This window comes from Lepus europaeus, chromosome 5 (genome assembly GCF_033115175.1).
Source record: "Lepus europaeus isolate LE1 chromosome 5, mLepTim1.pri, whole genome shotgun sequence".
In the NCBI taxonomy this organism is placed as follows: Eukaryota; Metazoa; Chordata; class Mammalia; order Lagomorpha; family Leporidae; genus Lepus; species Lepus europaeus.
The window spans coordinates 70,126,189-70,142,332 of NC_084831.1; the positions used below are offsets into that span (position 1 = coordinate 70,126,189).

At 41.2% G+C, this 16,144-nt stretch overlaps 1 protein-coding gene across 3 annotated transcripts in view; it reads left to right on the forward strand.

The window, feature by feature from the left end:
• AK5 (adenylate kinase 5) overlaps positions 1-16,144 on the forward strand; it is a 289,702-nt gene that overhangs the window by 63,172 nt on the left and 210,386 nt on the right. For all 3 annotated transcript variants that reach the window (XM_062191569.1, XM_062191568.1, XM_062191570.1), the window contains exon 6: positions 8,187-8,378. In XM_062191569.1, coding sequence (XP_062047553.1) covers positions 8,187-8,378 — 192 coding nt within the window. The remainder of the gene's footprint in view (positions 1-8,186; positions 8,379-16,144) is intronic.

Genomic DNA, 16,144 nt, shown 5'->3' on the forward strand with positions numbered 1-16,144 from the left:
TTTTAGTACTAGTTATAGCATCACTTCACATTAGACAACACATTAAGGACAGATCCCACATGAGATATAAGTACACAGTGACTCCTGTTGTTGACTTAACAATTTGACACTCTTGTTTATGGCGTCAGTAATCTCCCTAGGCTCTAGTCATGAGTTGCCAAGGCTATGGAAGCCTTTAGGGTTCGCCAACTTTGATCTTATTCCGATAGGGTCATAGTCAAAGTGGAAGTTCTCTCCTCCCTTCAGAGAAAGGTACCTCCATCTTTGATGGCTCCGTTCTTTCCACTGGGATCTCACTCACGGAGATCTTTAATTTAGGTCTTCTTTTTTGTTTTTTCTTTTCCAGGGTGTCTTGGCTTTCCATGCCTACAATACTCTCATGGGCTCTTCAGCCAGATCCGAATGCCTTAAGGGCTGATTCTGAGGCCAGAGTGCTATTTAGGACGTCTGCCATTCTATGAGTCTGCTGTGTATCCCGCTTCCCATGTTGGATCATTCTCTCCCTTTTTGATTCTATCAGTTAGTATTTGCAGACACTAGTCTTGTTTGTGTGATCCCTTTGACTCTTAGACCTATCAGAGTCATCAATTGTGAACTGAAATTGACCACTTGGACTAGTGAGATGCTTTCTGCTTTTATTATTATTCTTAACTTGGCTATTAATCTTATTGCTGCTTCTCTGGAAATAATCTCATTTATTTTTTGCTTGATGTTTTAAAGGTTTTTTTTTTTTTAATCTACTTGGGTTTTCTGGAATTTTGCTGTGACATACTTAGATCTGAGTTTTATGTTTATTTTTCTTGATTTTTATTTGCTTATTTTTTTAAAGATTTATTTATTTGTTTGAAAGGTAGAGTTACAGAGAGAGAAGGAGAAACAGAGAGAAAGATCTTCTATCTGCTGGTTCACTCCCTAAATGGCCACAATGTCTAGGCCTGGGCCAGGGTAAAGCCAGGAGTCAGGAGTTTCTTCTTCTGGGTTTCCCAAGTCGGTGCATCTTCTGCTGCTTTGCCAGGCCATTAGCAGGGAGCTGAATCAGAAGTGGACAGCAGCTTAACCCACTGTGCCACAGTGCCAGCCCCTTATATCGCTTCTTGAATCTGGGACATGAGGTATCTTTTGTCAGTTTGGGAGATTCTTAGCTGTTATCTTTCCAAATATTGCCACTGCTTCATTTTCTCTGTTCTAGAACTTATCAGCTGTATCATGTATGTCTGTTTCACTCTTTTCCAAACCTTTTCTACCCTTTTCTCTCCCTTGTCTCATTCTGGATATTTTCTTCTGGCCTGTATCTAGTTCACTAGTTCTCTTCCATCTGTGTCTAGTTGGTTGTTGAATACATTTAATTGCCTTAATATACTGAGGATTTGTAATAATTATAAATGGAATTTAGTCCTGTGAGGGCTGGTTCACATATAGTGATGGTATAGCCCTTTCAGGGTTAAGCAGAGCCTGGAAATGGGGACAGGAGTAGGATCTCTCTCCAGTCCCTGCTGGGTGGGCCTTGTGTATCAGTTTTTGTCCCTTATCCTCATAGTCTATTGAAAGCTCTGCCCAGAAATTATCTCCATGCTACATGATAGTGAAGTCCAATTATCTTCTTCCCTTTTGTAATGATCTAGTCTAGCCCCTATGATATAGTCCATATTATAATAAATGTTTAATGACTAAAAGAAAGAATTCATTTTGCCTTTTCCCTGGAAGCAGGATGGGGAAGCCATTTTTAGCCCAATAGTAGAAATTCCCAGTTGGAGCAATGAATTGGGTCTGCTTCATAAACAGTAAGTGCCCATTACAAGAAATGCCCCAGCAGAACATTCTGGTTTAAATGTTCAAGTTCTCAAATCATTTTTCAAGAGGGTGAAAAGATGAGAAAGATTTGGTGTTAACTACGGTTAGATGGTCTCCAGGTTCTTTCCGTCTTTTAATTTCTGTGTTTCTCATTTTTATTGTAACTGTGATCTTCTATCTTCTTTACACATTGCTTCCTGGTTTCTCACAGTGTTGCTGACCTGAATTGTAGAGTGTGGGACCTAACTTGCCTTCCTATAGAACAGAGCAGCCAGAAGCACTGACAGTTAAGAACAGAGAATATTAAAATGAGTTCACTTTGCAGTCTGATAGTGAATCCGTCTTTGCTTATACAAAAGCAGTCACAATTATTCAATACAGTCATTCAAGAAGGGCTTTAAAACGGGTAGCAGAAGGCTGAGTTTGTTAATGCAATGACAGAAACAGGAAAAGACTGACTTAGTTAATTGAATGGGACAAATAATGTCAGCTATTTGGAAGTTTGCCACCATGTAGACAAAAGTGATTTTTTCAGTTTTTGTTCTCATTTATTTATTTACTCATTCAGTCAGCACATATTTTTTTGAGAGCATAGGCTAAGAACAGGTGTGCCATCGGTGTTAGGACAGCCATATTGTTTGGTGATTCTTCTCAAGTTTTTACAAGCGTTTTCATGAAAACGTTCTATGGGCTTTACAGAATGGTGCTGCATTTTTTAAAGCTTGGTAAAAAGCAAACGATATAAATTTTTTTCTCAAAAATGTAGCCCTGTTGGAGAGAAAGAGGCCATGTTGAGTGGATGTAGGTGGGGTTCCTGGGAATTGGACAAGAATGCATGCAGTTATAGTGGCTGTACAGTCAGCTGGTCATCGCTAGTGGTTGTGGTGGTCTTCCAAGTTTTACATTTTAAGGTTTTTTTTTAACTTTTATTTAATGAATATAAATTTCCAGTGTACAGCTTATGGATTACAATGGCTTCCCCCTCCCATAACTCCACTCCCACCCGCAACCCTCCCCTCTCCCACTCCCTCTCCCCTTCCATTCACATCAAGATTCATTTTCAATTCTCTTTATATACAGAAGATCAATTTAGTATATATTAAGTAAAGATTTCAACAGTTTGCACCCACATAGAAACACAAAGTGAAACATACTGTTTGAGTACTAGTTATAGCATTAAATCACAATGTACAGCACATTAAGGACAGAGATCCCACATGAGGAGCAATACATTTTAAGGTTTTTATTCCCAAAGATATGTTATCTAATTGATACCAAAAGAAAACAGCAAATTAATCACCGTAACAAAGTGAAACGACTTTACAAATTCACTTCAAAAATCATTGTTATCAGACCTGAAGTTGTATTCATTGATCAAAATTTTTGAATGCCACTCAATTTTTCTGTAAATCTAAAACTGTTCATTAATTTAAAAAATAAGTAAACACAATGTGATTTTATTCAAAGTATTTCAGAAGCCAATAGTATTTCAGTATTTCAGAAGCCAATAGTCTAAGATAAAATACAGTGATGATCGGCCAGCGTCACAGCTCACTTGGCTAATCCACTGCCTGTGGTGCCGGCACCCCAAGTTCTTGTCCCAGTCAGGGTGCTGGATTCTGTCCCGGTTGCTCTTCTTCCAGTCCAGCTCTCTACTGTGGCCCGGGAGGGCAGTGGAGGATGGCCCAGGTCCTTGGGCCCTGCACCCGGGTGGGAGACGAGGAGGAAGCACCTGGCTCCTGCCTTTGGATCGGCGCAGCTCGCTAGCCGTGGCGGCCATTTGGGGAGTGAACCAACGGAAGGAAGACCTTTCTCTCTGTCTCTCTCTCTCACTATCTAACTCTGCCTGTCAAAAAAAAATAATAATACAGCAATGATTACAAATATACGATTTCTCATAGAGGGGCCAGCATTGTGGTGCAGCAGGCTAAGCCACTGCCAGTGATGCTGCAATCCCATATGAATACAGGTTCAAACCCAGCTGCTACTTCCAATCCATCTCCCTGCTAATGTTCCTGGAAAAGCAGTGGAAGATGGCTGAAGTGGTAGGGCCCCTGTATTCATCTTGGGGACCTGGATGGAGTTCTGGGCTCCTGGCTTCAGCCTGGCTCAGCCTGACTATTGCAGCCATATGGGGGAGTGAACCAGTGGATGGAAGAATTCGCTCTGTCTCTCCCTCTCTCTCTGTACTTCTGACTTTCCAATAAATAAATAAGTCTCTTTAGAAAAAAAAAAAGATTACCTATGACCTCATTGTGTTATTTAGAGAGAACATTGAAATCTGAATCAAAGCACAAACTGTGTTCATATAAACCAGTTAATTTAAGCACAAAATGCAAGTTTTTCCTGCATTCAATACTGAACTAATAGTTTAGTTCCATTTTTATGTATATTTAAATACACAATATTATCAAACCAAACACAATATAATGTCAAAAACTATATTTTTATTTATGTAATTTATATAATTTACTTTTTTTTTCTTATTTGAAAAAGAGTGGACAGTGAGAGAGAGACAGAGAGAAAGGTCTTCCTTTGCCGTTGGTTCACCTTCCAATGGCCGCCGGGGCCGTCGTGTTGTGGCCAGCGCACCGCGCTGATCTGAAGCCAGGAGCCAGGTGCTTCTCCTGGTCTCCCATGCGGGTGCAGGGCCCAAGCACTTGGGCCATCCTCCACTGCACTCCCGGGCCACAGCAGAGAGCTGGCCTGGAAGAGGGGCAACCGGGACAGAATCTGGTGCCCCAACTGGGGCTAGAACCCAGTATGCTGGCGCCGCAGGCGGAGGATTAGCCTATTGAGCCGCGGCACCGGCCTATAGTTTACTTTTAATACATTTTTTAAATATGTCCTTTTTATATCAGGTAAGGCTGAATATTAGATAGGAGTTTTATAATATTTGATAAAAGAAAAGTTTTAATTCAGGCAATCTCTTATAAGTAACTTTCTAAATTTTTAAGTTTCTCAGAAGTAATTTACATTTTTTTAAAATACTGAGTTGGGGGTTCCCCCTTATTTTACACTTGAGAAAAGTGAAGCTCAGAAGGATTGAACAGTTTATCCAAGGACAAATGACTGAGAGGACATTTTCTAGACTCAAACTCAGAATGATCTGATTGTAAATTCATACTTTTAATTGTATTCCCCTGGTGTGCTCCTGTGCTTACACAGTGGCAGTGAGAATAGGATGAAGGGAAGTCTAAAAGATGTTTCAAAGACAAAATCAATAGGCAACAGTGACAAAAATTAATTAATTAAAAATGGACAGGCCGGCGCCACTAGGCTAATCCTCCACCTGCGGCGCTGCCACATCAGGTTCTAGTCCCGGTTGGGGTGCCGGATTCTGTCCCGGTTGCCCCTCTTCCAAGCCAGCTCTCTGCTGTGGCCTGGGAGTGCAGTGGAGGATGGCCCAAGGACTTGGGCCCTGCACCAGCATGGGAGACCAGGAGAAGCACCTGGCTCCTGGCTTCAGATCAGCATGGTGCTCTGGTCGAAGCGCGCTGGCTGCGGCGGCCATTGGAGGGTGAACCAACTGCAAAGGAAGACCTTTCTCTCTGTCTCTCACTGTCCACTCTGCCTGTCAAAAAAAAAAAAAAAAGGACAACAGTGAGTCGAATAGATCAAAGTTTCGTGAATCAGGGTTAGAGATGATACTAAGGTTTCTGGTGATTTAGGAAAGAAATATTGATACCATAACAATGACTAAAGAAATACATAAGGTAGGAATTTCCCTTTGGTGGAAAGATTAATTTTTGATCTTACAGAGTCACAGGTTACATTAAAACATATCAACAGAGCTGTTACATAGACATTTGACAATACAGGTAAGAGGTGCAATTGAAAGTCAGTGCTCCATGCTCACTCGGACTTAGCCCTAATGGTAGAGCTAAAAACGTGCCAGGGGATTCCAAATCAATCCCATCAAGGTGGCATGTACCAATGCCATCTTACTAGTCAAAGTGATCAGTTTCAGTTCATAATTGATCATAGTGATAGGATTAAGGGTCAAAGGGATCACATAAACAAGACTAATGTCTGCTAATCATAACTGATATAATTAAAAAGGAGAGATCTCTCTCTCTCTCACTGTCTATAACTCTACCTGTCAAATAAATAAAAACTAAAAAAAAAAAAAAAAGGAGAGAACAATCCAACATGGGAAGCAGGATACACAGCAGACTCATAGAATGGCAGATCCCTAAACAGCACTCTGGCCTCAGAATCAGTCCTTAAGGCATTTGGATCTGGCTAAAAAGCCCATGAGAGTATTTCAGGCATAGAAAGCCAAGACACTCTGGCAAAAAAAAACAAAACAAAACAAAACCTAAATGAAAGATCTCTGTGAGTGAGATCCCAGTGGAAAGAAGGGGCCATCAAAGAAGGAGGTACCTTTCTCTGAAGGGAGGAGAGAACTTTCATTTTGACTCTGGCCTTTTCTAAATAAGATTGGAGTTTGTGAACTCAAGAGGCTTCCATAGCCTTGGAAGCTCATTACAAAAGAGCCTCAGGTGATTACTGATGTCATAAAAAAGAGTCTCAATTGTTAAATCAACAACAGGAGTCACTGTACATTTGCTCCCCATGTAAGATCTCTGTCCTTAATGTGTTGTATGATGCAAATTAACAGTAAAACTACTACTCAAACAATACTTTATATTTTGTGTATCTGTGTGGGTGCAAACTGTTGAAATCTTACTATATACCAAGTTGATCTTCTGTATATAAATCTAATTAAAAATGAATCTTGATGAAGAATGGGATGGGAGAGGGAGTGGGAGATGGGATGGTTTCAGGTGGGAGGGAGGTTATGGGGGGAAAAGCCGCTATAATCCAAAAGTTGTACTTAGGAAATTTATATTTATTAAATAACAGTTAAAAAAAAAAAAAAGAAAGAAAGTCGGCAGGCGCGGCGACTCACTAGGCTAATCTTCCGCCTGCGGTGCCGGCACCCCGGGTTCTAGTCCCGGTTGGGGCGCTGGATTCTGTCCCGGTTGCTCCTCTTCCAGTCCAGCTCTCTGCTGTGGCCCAGGAGTGCAGTGGAGGATGGTTCAGGTCCTTGGGCCCTTAACCCGCATGGGAGACCAGGAGGAAGCACCTGGCTCCTGGCTTCGGATTGGCCCAGCGCGACAGCTGCAACGCGCCGGACATAGCAGCCACTTGGGGGGTGGACCAACGGAAAAAGGAAGACCTTTTTCTCTGTCTCTCTCTTTCTCACTGTCTAACTCTGCCTGTCCAAAAAAAAAAAAAAAAAAAAAAAAAAAGTCAGTGCTCAAATTGTAGATTTGAACTCAGAACAGTGAGAGGACACTGAGAGGATGAGAACATGGAAAGGGAAGAAATTATGATTGAAACCTGGAGGGACATCCCCTCTCGGAGGGGCTGAGGAGGAATCATGTGAACAAAGGAAGAAATAATAAAATAAAAAGGAAGGGGCCGGCACTGTGGCCCAGTGGGTTAACGCCCTGGCCTGAAGCGCTGGCATCCCATATGGGCACTGGTTTTAGTCTCCTCCTCTGATCCAGCTCTCTGCTGTGGCCTGGGAAAGCAGAAGATGGCTCAAGTCCTTGGTCCCCTGCACCTATGTGGGAGACCTGGAGGAGGCTCCTGGCTCCTGGCTTCAGATCAGTGCCATTCCGGCCATTTTGGCCAATTGGGGAGTGAACCAGCGGATGGAGGACCTCTCTCTCTCTCTCTCTCTCTCTCTCTCTCTCCCTCTCCTCTCTTTGTAACTCTGACTCTCAAGTAAAAAATAAATAAATCTTTTAAAAAATAAAAAATATAAAAAAATAATAAAATAAAAAGGAAGAGGCTAAAGGAGAACCAGAACCACACAGAATCATGAAAACCAAGGGATAATAAACATACCTAACTTATTGACCATCCACCAGGGAACACATGTGTGCTGTATATTTTATCTAATTTAATGTTCATAATAATTGAGGGAGGCAGGTTCACGTATCTCTATTGACAGATGAGGGTGTGGAGGCTTGGCAAGGTTAAGCCATATGCCCATTATTCAGCTGGTCAGTCCTGGAACAAAAACCTTTCAAATGCAATACTAGTTGTAATTTAGTTCACTATTTCATTGGTTGTTTTCAGGTCATTCCTTGGTATTTTCAGAAATCTATGAAGCACTTTGGGCCCTTTGGTTCTTAGTGATAGTGAAGGGAATGGAAACCTTAGGCCAAACAGACCTGGGTTCAAACACTAATTTTCACTTTACTAACCATGTCACCCCAGACAGGTGCTTAGTTTCTCAGAGCCCTGCTTGCTTGCCTACACAATGGAGATAATATTTACCTTGCAGATTGCTGTAAAATTTGGCCAAAGGAGATGAATGCCATTGCCTGCTGCTTGGTTTGCTGAATGTCCCTCTGCTTGTCTGATGCTCTCTACAGATCTGTACTCCGGACTTGGTGGTATTCCTGGCGTGCGCCAGTCAGAAGCTCAAAGAGAGGTTAATGAGGCGTGCAGAACAACAGGGGCGTCCTGATGACAATCTGAAGGCCACCCAGAGGAGACTAACGAACTTCAAGCAGAACGCTACTCCACTGGTTAAATATTTCCAGGAGAAGGGGCTCATCATGACAGTAAGTTAGCTCTGTCTTCCTATGCCCAGTACAAGAACAGTCTCCGATTTCTGATAAGCTTGTGTTCTTGCTTAGAAATGCTCTGCGCCTTCAAAAGTGTCTTTTGGAGGTACATAATCAATGAAAAAAATGATCGTTTTATCTAATTTTTCTTTATTAAACTATAATGATAAAAATAAACTCTTCCATTTTAGTTTATCTTTTACAAAAAGTGATAAATTTTAACATTGGCTAGACATCTGCAGCAAAACGTAGTAACTACTTGGGTATTTTTAAGCAGTTTTCACCCAGCTTCTCAACTCTTGCATCTTTGGAAACCCAACAAAACGCATAGACTTATAAATCCACAGCTGGTGTGGTGTCATAGTAGACTTAAATTGGAAGTTAGGCTTTATTCATCAATGAGATTCTGACTGCACACCAAAAAAAAGCTTCCTGAGGGTTTGACTCATCCTAAAGAAATGATAGCATATCCAAATGGGAGGTATTCATCTTTTTGCTCCATTTGGTGCAGTACAGATACTAGCATTTTCCTCAATGTGTAGTTCATTTTGTGATTAGTGAGATTCAATGCACCAGTGAAGAATGAGGCTGAATCTTGAGATAATGCAGTTCTCAGAATCTAGGACATCAGAGGTGCTTGATTAAACTGTTGACCCCCAACATCATATTGAGTATGAAAGCAGAGAGTACACAAAGAGGACCACAGGACAGCTGAAGAAAGCACTTTATGCAAGAGGATGCTCCGTGACAGCTGGGTGGTGGCAGACATCAGTAGAACTCTCAGCCCTTGGGCCCTTCTCATCCAATGAAAGATTCTTGTCTGGTGGGAGTAAAAGTGAGGCTTGCCCATCATCCCAAACTGTGCATCATAAAATGCATGGAAAATGTTTTTCAAAAGGCTTAGGTAAATCAACTGAAGCCCATCCACAGAGCTCCTGTGACCTAAAACAGTTTCTGGCTTCATGCTCATTGCACTAAATGCCCTTGGACCTGAGATAGTTACGACATTTGAGTAATAACCTCTTTGCAGCCTTGGAATATTTATTGCAATTTGCTCTTTGAGTCAAAGTTGTCATGTCAATGAGTTGTAAATCTGATCTGAAAATTGTTCACAATGCCAGAGTTCATTGTCTAAAACAGGCATTGACTAATAGGAAAGATTACAGAAAATCAGGAAAGCTGTTTCTTTGGCTGTTTCTGGTTGGAGTTTTTGTGTGCTTTTCTCACCTGTTACCCATGCTGAGTTCTGCATTATGTTGTGAAAAAAGAAATTTACCCTACAGACCAAACCCCAATTGCAAGGTGCAGAGCTGGAGTTTTAATTGACATGGCAACACTTCAAGGTTTTACCGAGTGCCTCTGATTACTCCCTACTTGTCACGTGCGTCATCACAAGCAGAGCAGATTTCCCAAACGAATGCAGAGAGGGGACTGTTAATTTACTAATATTTTGCATGGAGGTGAAATGCCGTTGCCTGTAATTGAGGGAGTCGATAATGATGTGGATGACAGCCTATAACCTCACTTCCTAAAACCAAATGGGCTTTAAGATAAATGCCTCTAATTACTGGGGGAAAACTTGCCTTGCAAAGTCACCTTTTGAAAAACATTGAACACGAACAGGCTGCGGTCTGGGGAATATAATTGGAAGAACTAGTCTGACAGCAGAGCTCATGCTGCATCCCGAAACATGTGTCTTCTTTCAGAACCTGGATCACAGTTCACTTTAGTAATTAAAATCTATTTGTAGCACTTCTGCTTTTAAGGGTGAGTTAAGGGATAAAAAATGATGACTGTTATTAATCCTAGGCATTTTAAGATTTTTAATGAAAATCTGAGCATTAGTAGTTCTAAATGAAATACTGCCTTTTCTTTGTACTGCTTTTTTCTTTTTCTTCTGCTTGCCTCTCCTAAGTGATTCACTTATTCATTGAGTAAATATTTATACAGAACCAAGATACACCGCTAGGTAGCGGGGTGCAAAGCTAAATAAGCAAAGGGTGAGGATCTTCATTTTATTTGCTGACATAATGAACACTACCTGCCTGTTACACAGTAAGTTCCCGGTAAAGGAGCAGAGCATAGAGTCTGTGGGAAAGAGACATTGAACAACGGATTATGGAGTGTGGTGACTGTTAGCAGCTGGGAGGAACGTGGTGAGTTATTTAAGTGTGAGAATGTGCAGGGTGCTTCACACAGGTGAGGGATTGGAATTCCCTGAGATGAACAGAACAGAGTGGCTCTCCCTACCACCACGTAGGGTAGATCATATCTCTGTATAAGGTCCTGAAGGATCACAGGGACCACCTCATCTACGTGCCCCTCTTCCCTAGGGCTTTGAAGTCTGATACCTCTCGCTTGAAATGAAACCCCAGCTTCACAGTCAGTGTATTTCGTGATGCCCCCCAAGGTACAAACCTGTAGCTCTTTCTCTGTCAGTGCATTGGAGATGATGTTACCTACCTCGGTGTTGTCATGCCAGTGAAAAGAGAGTATGTACAGCATGACCAGCAATAGGATCGTCTTTAAGATGCAGCCTTTTTACTGCTTCAGATTCCAGCTGCATCACCTACCCCCACCCCCTGCAACCTCCTGCGGGTTACTCGTCTTCCCTGTGACTCATATACTTTACCTGCAAAACTGGTGTAACCATCAATCCTACCTCAGAGTGATTATGAGGGTTAAATAGAGGCCAGGTGCTTAGAACAGCACTTGGAACGTTGTAAGGGTAATTTACATGATTGATATTATTTTTACGATTTTTTTATTTCTTCCTGTCTGTCCCTTGCACCTGTAATGATTATCTTTTAGAACCTACAGTTACCTTGGACAATTCTGGGCTCTTTGAGGGAACTCTGTTACTTGTTCTCTAATGGATAGGTTATTGAAGAAATCCAAATGAGTAATTTAGATTTTTTAAGCTTTGTGCTCAATTTACTTTTTAAGGTGTCTGTTAATCAGTCGTAAAGTTGATCGTAGGTTTTCTTTAATGTGTCTATTGTTCCTATAATCATGTCATAGAATGTCTGTGTCTGAATAATGAGCTTGAATTGTAACAGGTATCAGTCCATTTTTACTTTTTTTTTTTTTTACTTTATCAGTGACAGTGTATCTGTTGGTAGATTAGACTAAAGGACAATACTAGTTTGACAGAAAAACGAATAAAGATAGCAAGGGAAATGATTGCATTGCCTGAATATTGTATTTTATTGATAATGGTTCCCATCACATAGACCTCTTTATTTATGAATTTATTTCTTTTATTTGACAGACAGAGAGCTGTTACCCATTGGTTCACTCCCCAATGCCTGCAATGGCCAGGGCTGGGCAAGGCCAAAGTTGGGGGGGGGGGACTTAACTCAGGTCTCAATGTGTGGGGCAGGGGCCCAATCACTTGAGCCATCATTGCTGACTCCCAGGATCCACATTAGCAGGAAACTGGAATCGAGAGCAGAGCCAGGACTTGAACCCAGGCATTCCAATATGGGATGCAATTGCCTTATTCAGTGTTTTAACCACTAGAACAAACTCCGGTCGCTATTTTTATTCTTTTATTTTACATTTCCATATACAGCTAGATATGCAAGTATGAATGAAAATTATGTGAAATCATAAGACTCATATGAGGATGTTAAGAACATCTTCATAGAATCTTTCTCAAACAGGTGTATATGTTGTTTTCAGCTTACTGTAAGACTGGATATAATTTCCCATTATGTTTTTTTAAAATATTATTTACTTGAAAGTCAGAATTACACAGAGAGAGGAGAGGCAGAGAAAGAAAGAGAGAAAAAGAGAGAGAGAGAGAGAGAGAGAGAGAGAGAGAGAGAAGGAGAGAGGTTCACTCCCCAATTGTCTGCAATGGCTGGAGCTGAGCCGATCCAAAGCCAAGAGCCTCCTCCGGGTCTCCCACGTAGGTGCAGGGCCATCTTCCACTGCTTTCCCAGGCCATAGCAGAGAGCTGGACCGGAAGTGGAGCAGCTGGGACTAAAACCGGAGCCCATATGGGATGCCGGTGCTTCAGGCCAGGACATTAACCTGCTGCAGCACAGCACCAGCCCCTTCCCATTATGTTTTACAGCTTTATGTTTGTGAATGAAGATTAAGGAGTTGTGCATTCCCAAAGTTTGTCATAAGCTTGGACTTTGCTGTTTCCTAGTGTCAGTCAGGTCTTATTTTGGATCACTTAGACTTGGTAAAACTGTGTAACTCTTATTTTTATTTTTTAAAGATGTATGTATTTATTTATTTATTTATTTATTTGAAAGACAGAGTTACAGAGATGCAAAGGCAGAGGCAGAGAGAGAAACAGATCTTCCATCCACTGGTTCACTCCCCAAATGGCTGCAACAGCTGGAACCAAGCCAATCCAAAGCCAGGAGCCAGGAGCTTCTTCTGGGTCTCTCATGTGGGCGCAGGGGCCCAAGGACTTGGGCCATCTTCTACTGCTTTGCCAGGCCATAGCAGAGAGCTGGATCAGAAGTGGAGCAGCCAGGTGTCGAACTGATGCCCAAATGGGATGCTGGTACTGCAGGCGCGGTTTTACCAACTCACCACAGTGACAGCCCAAAACTGTGTAACTCTTACACAACAGCCAGGACTGACCAAATTGAAGCCAGGAGCCAGGGGCTTCTTGTGAGTCTCTCACATGGTTTGCAGAGGCCCAATCATTTGGACCATCTTCCACTGCTTTCCCAGGTGCATTAGCAGGGAACTGGATAAAAAGTGGAGCAGCCCAGACTCAAACCAGCACCTATATGGAATACCAGCATCACAGGCAGCGGCTTTACCCACTATGCCACAGCACCAGCCCCAATAATTTTTTATCTTTATTTTAAAAACTTTAAAAATCAAAACCTTTAATCTTTCTTTTATTACTCCTCATCAAGCTGGAACACTTTTCAGAGAAATAACAGGACAGGTCAAATCTTTTAAAAAATATGTGCAATTCTGTTTGTTTTTAAAGACATGAGTATTTTTAAGTGCTTGAAAAATAACAGGAAAACTTTAATATTTGTTATTTTCTAAAGTGCATTCAAAGCCTTGTGCCTTTGGATGTTCTATTCAGCCAGAAAAAACACGAAACTTACTGGAGAAATGGTCGCAAGCTCATGTGTATTGAATAAATGCTGCTTCCTAAGGATGATAACCATTGAAAATTCACCTTTACCTTTAGATTGAGAAGTAAGCAAAGGGTCATTTTTCTTCTGGACTTTTAGTAGGAAGAAGCAGGAGAAGTGTAACTTAAAATGAGCAGGAGGGATGTATGAAGAGATCCACTGATTCATACACAGATTACCAAATGGATCTCTTCAGCCAGGATAAGCATGGGCTGAAAAATGTCAAAATCAGGATTATTTTTTATTTATCAGTACCAGTTTTCCACTGAATGGACAAGGAACCATAGCAAGATCATACTAGTATATAGCAAAGATAAATAGATCAGTGATTCCCTAACTTTAGTATTTGATAACAGATCAGGAAAAAATATTTTTTAAGATGGGGCTAAGATGAAGTTGACTTTTAAAAATTTTTTTAAAAAGTAAAGGCATTAGGCCGGCGCCGCGGCACACTAGGCTAATCCTCCGCCTTGCGGCGCCGGCACACCGGGTTCTAATCCCGGTCGGGGCACTGGTCCTGTCCCGGATGCTCCTCTTCCAGGCCAGCTCTCTGCTGTGGTCAGGGAGTGCAGTGGAGGATGGCCCAAGTGCTTGGGCCCTGCACCCCATGGGAGACCAGGATAAGCACGTGGCTCCTGCCATCGGATCAGCGCGGTGCGCCGGCCGCAGCGCGCCAACCGCGACGGCCACTGGAGGGTGAACCAACGGCAAAAGGAAGACCTTTCTGTCTGTCTCTCTCTCTCTCACTGTCCACTCTGCCTGTCAAAAAAAAAAAAAAAAAAAAAAGTAAAGGCATTAGAAAAAGGCACCATCTCTCATTGCCACTGTTTGAAAGGTATATTTTTAACACAAAATATATTAGGGATGATATAGCTACTTAAATAAAGCCTCAAATACTTGGTTTTTACCAAAACTCTCAACATTTGCCTTATTTCTCTCATTTTGCTATGGGTCAGGGATACTTCATCACAAACTAACATCAGCGCCAGGAACCAGTGACATAGAGAACTCATCTTTGTCCAAACCATACTTATTTGTTCTCCAGACATTGGCCCCGAGCACCAGGTAACCTCATTTGCTCTGTAATTGCATAATTTTTCCCATATCACTTCCTTCACATTTGAGATTCCCTTCATTATATACTCCAGACTTGTCACTAAAATGACGTAATTCTCATCCCATCAGACACTCCTACTCAAAGGAAAAATAAAGAATAGTAAAAATTAATGTAGACAGAATTGTTAAATAATCATTTGTTAATTACCTTGAAACTTAATAGAAATCACTAATAACATTTAAACACAAGTACACTGATCCCTAAACTCTCGATGCACAGACAATGATTAATTACCAGCGAACTCAATTGCATCACTGTATAGGGTAGTAGAAATGGAAGAAAAGAAAAGCCTAGGGAGAAATAAACAGCATAAATCCCCAGGAGATGCAACAACCCACCTAAACATAAGAAAGACAAAAGAAAACATTTGATGCCAATTTCTCCACAACAAATCCATCCTCCTAAAGAAAGAGGAAAATCATTGCTGCTTTTCAGTGGGTAAGAGGTTGGTAAATTTGCAATGTGTAGCATATAATGAAGCTGTATTTCCATTAGTTACCACTGATGCATTGAATCCCATTTTAATATCCTTTGTCCTGTACCTGAAAGCTCTTTGAAATTCCTATTTGGTGGATTTCGTAGCTAAGAGAACAGTCAAGTCCAAGGTGGGGTTTCGATTTCAAAGGCTAGAAAGTAACAAAGACAATAGAAATATTCTGGAAGGTATTTACTTGGATAAAAACAATGGATATGTGCACCTGAATATATGACCCTCGAAACTGCTTTCTAGTTGGCTCACAGTATTTTGAAATTAAGTAGACAGTGCCTTCTGGCATGAAACCTGATACAGATAGAACTTCAATATCAAGTGCCCAGAAGTAACATGAAAACCTGAGAAATATCCATTTTGACTTTAATAAAGAGCAGTTTATAAGGAATCACATTCTTTGGGCAATAAGCATTTATCAACTCCTGCTGTGTGGAGAGTTAGCAAGACAGTGCTTCTCTGAAAGTACTGTGCTTACTTCAGCAGGGCAACATCTGTGTTACTCTTTTCACATAGGTCTTTGCAGTCTTGGTTTTAAAATAGCCAGAACTAAACTGAAAAGTGAGTCTTATTACCTTCATAAACTGCCATTATCAAGGACTCTAAAAGCTAAAATACTATGACGCAAGTTTGTTTTTTCAACTTTTATTTAATAAATATAAATTTCCAAAGTACAACTTTTGGATTATAGCGGCTTTTTCTCCCCATAACCTCCCTCCCACCTGCAACCATCCCATCTCCCACTCCCTCTCCCATCCCATTCTTCATCAAGATTCATTTTCAGTTAGCTTTATATACAGAAGATCAACTTGGTATATAATAAGTAAAGATTTCAACAGTTTGTGCCCACATAGATACACAAAGTATAAAGTACTGTTTGAGAAGTAGTTTTACCGTTAATTCTCATAGTACTACACATTAAGGTCAGAGATCCTACATGGGGAGCAAGTGCACAGTGACTTCTGTTGTTGCTTTAACAATTGAGACTCTTTTTTATGACATCAGTAATCACCTGAGGCTCTTGTCATGAGCTTCCAAG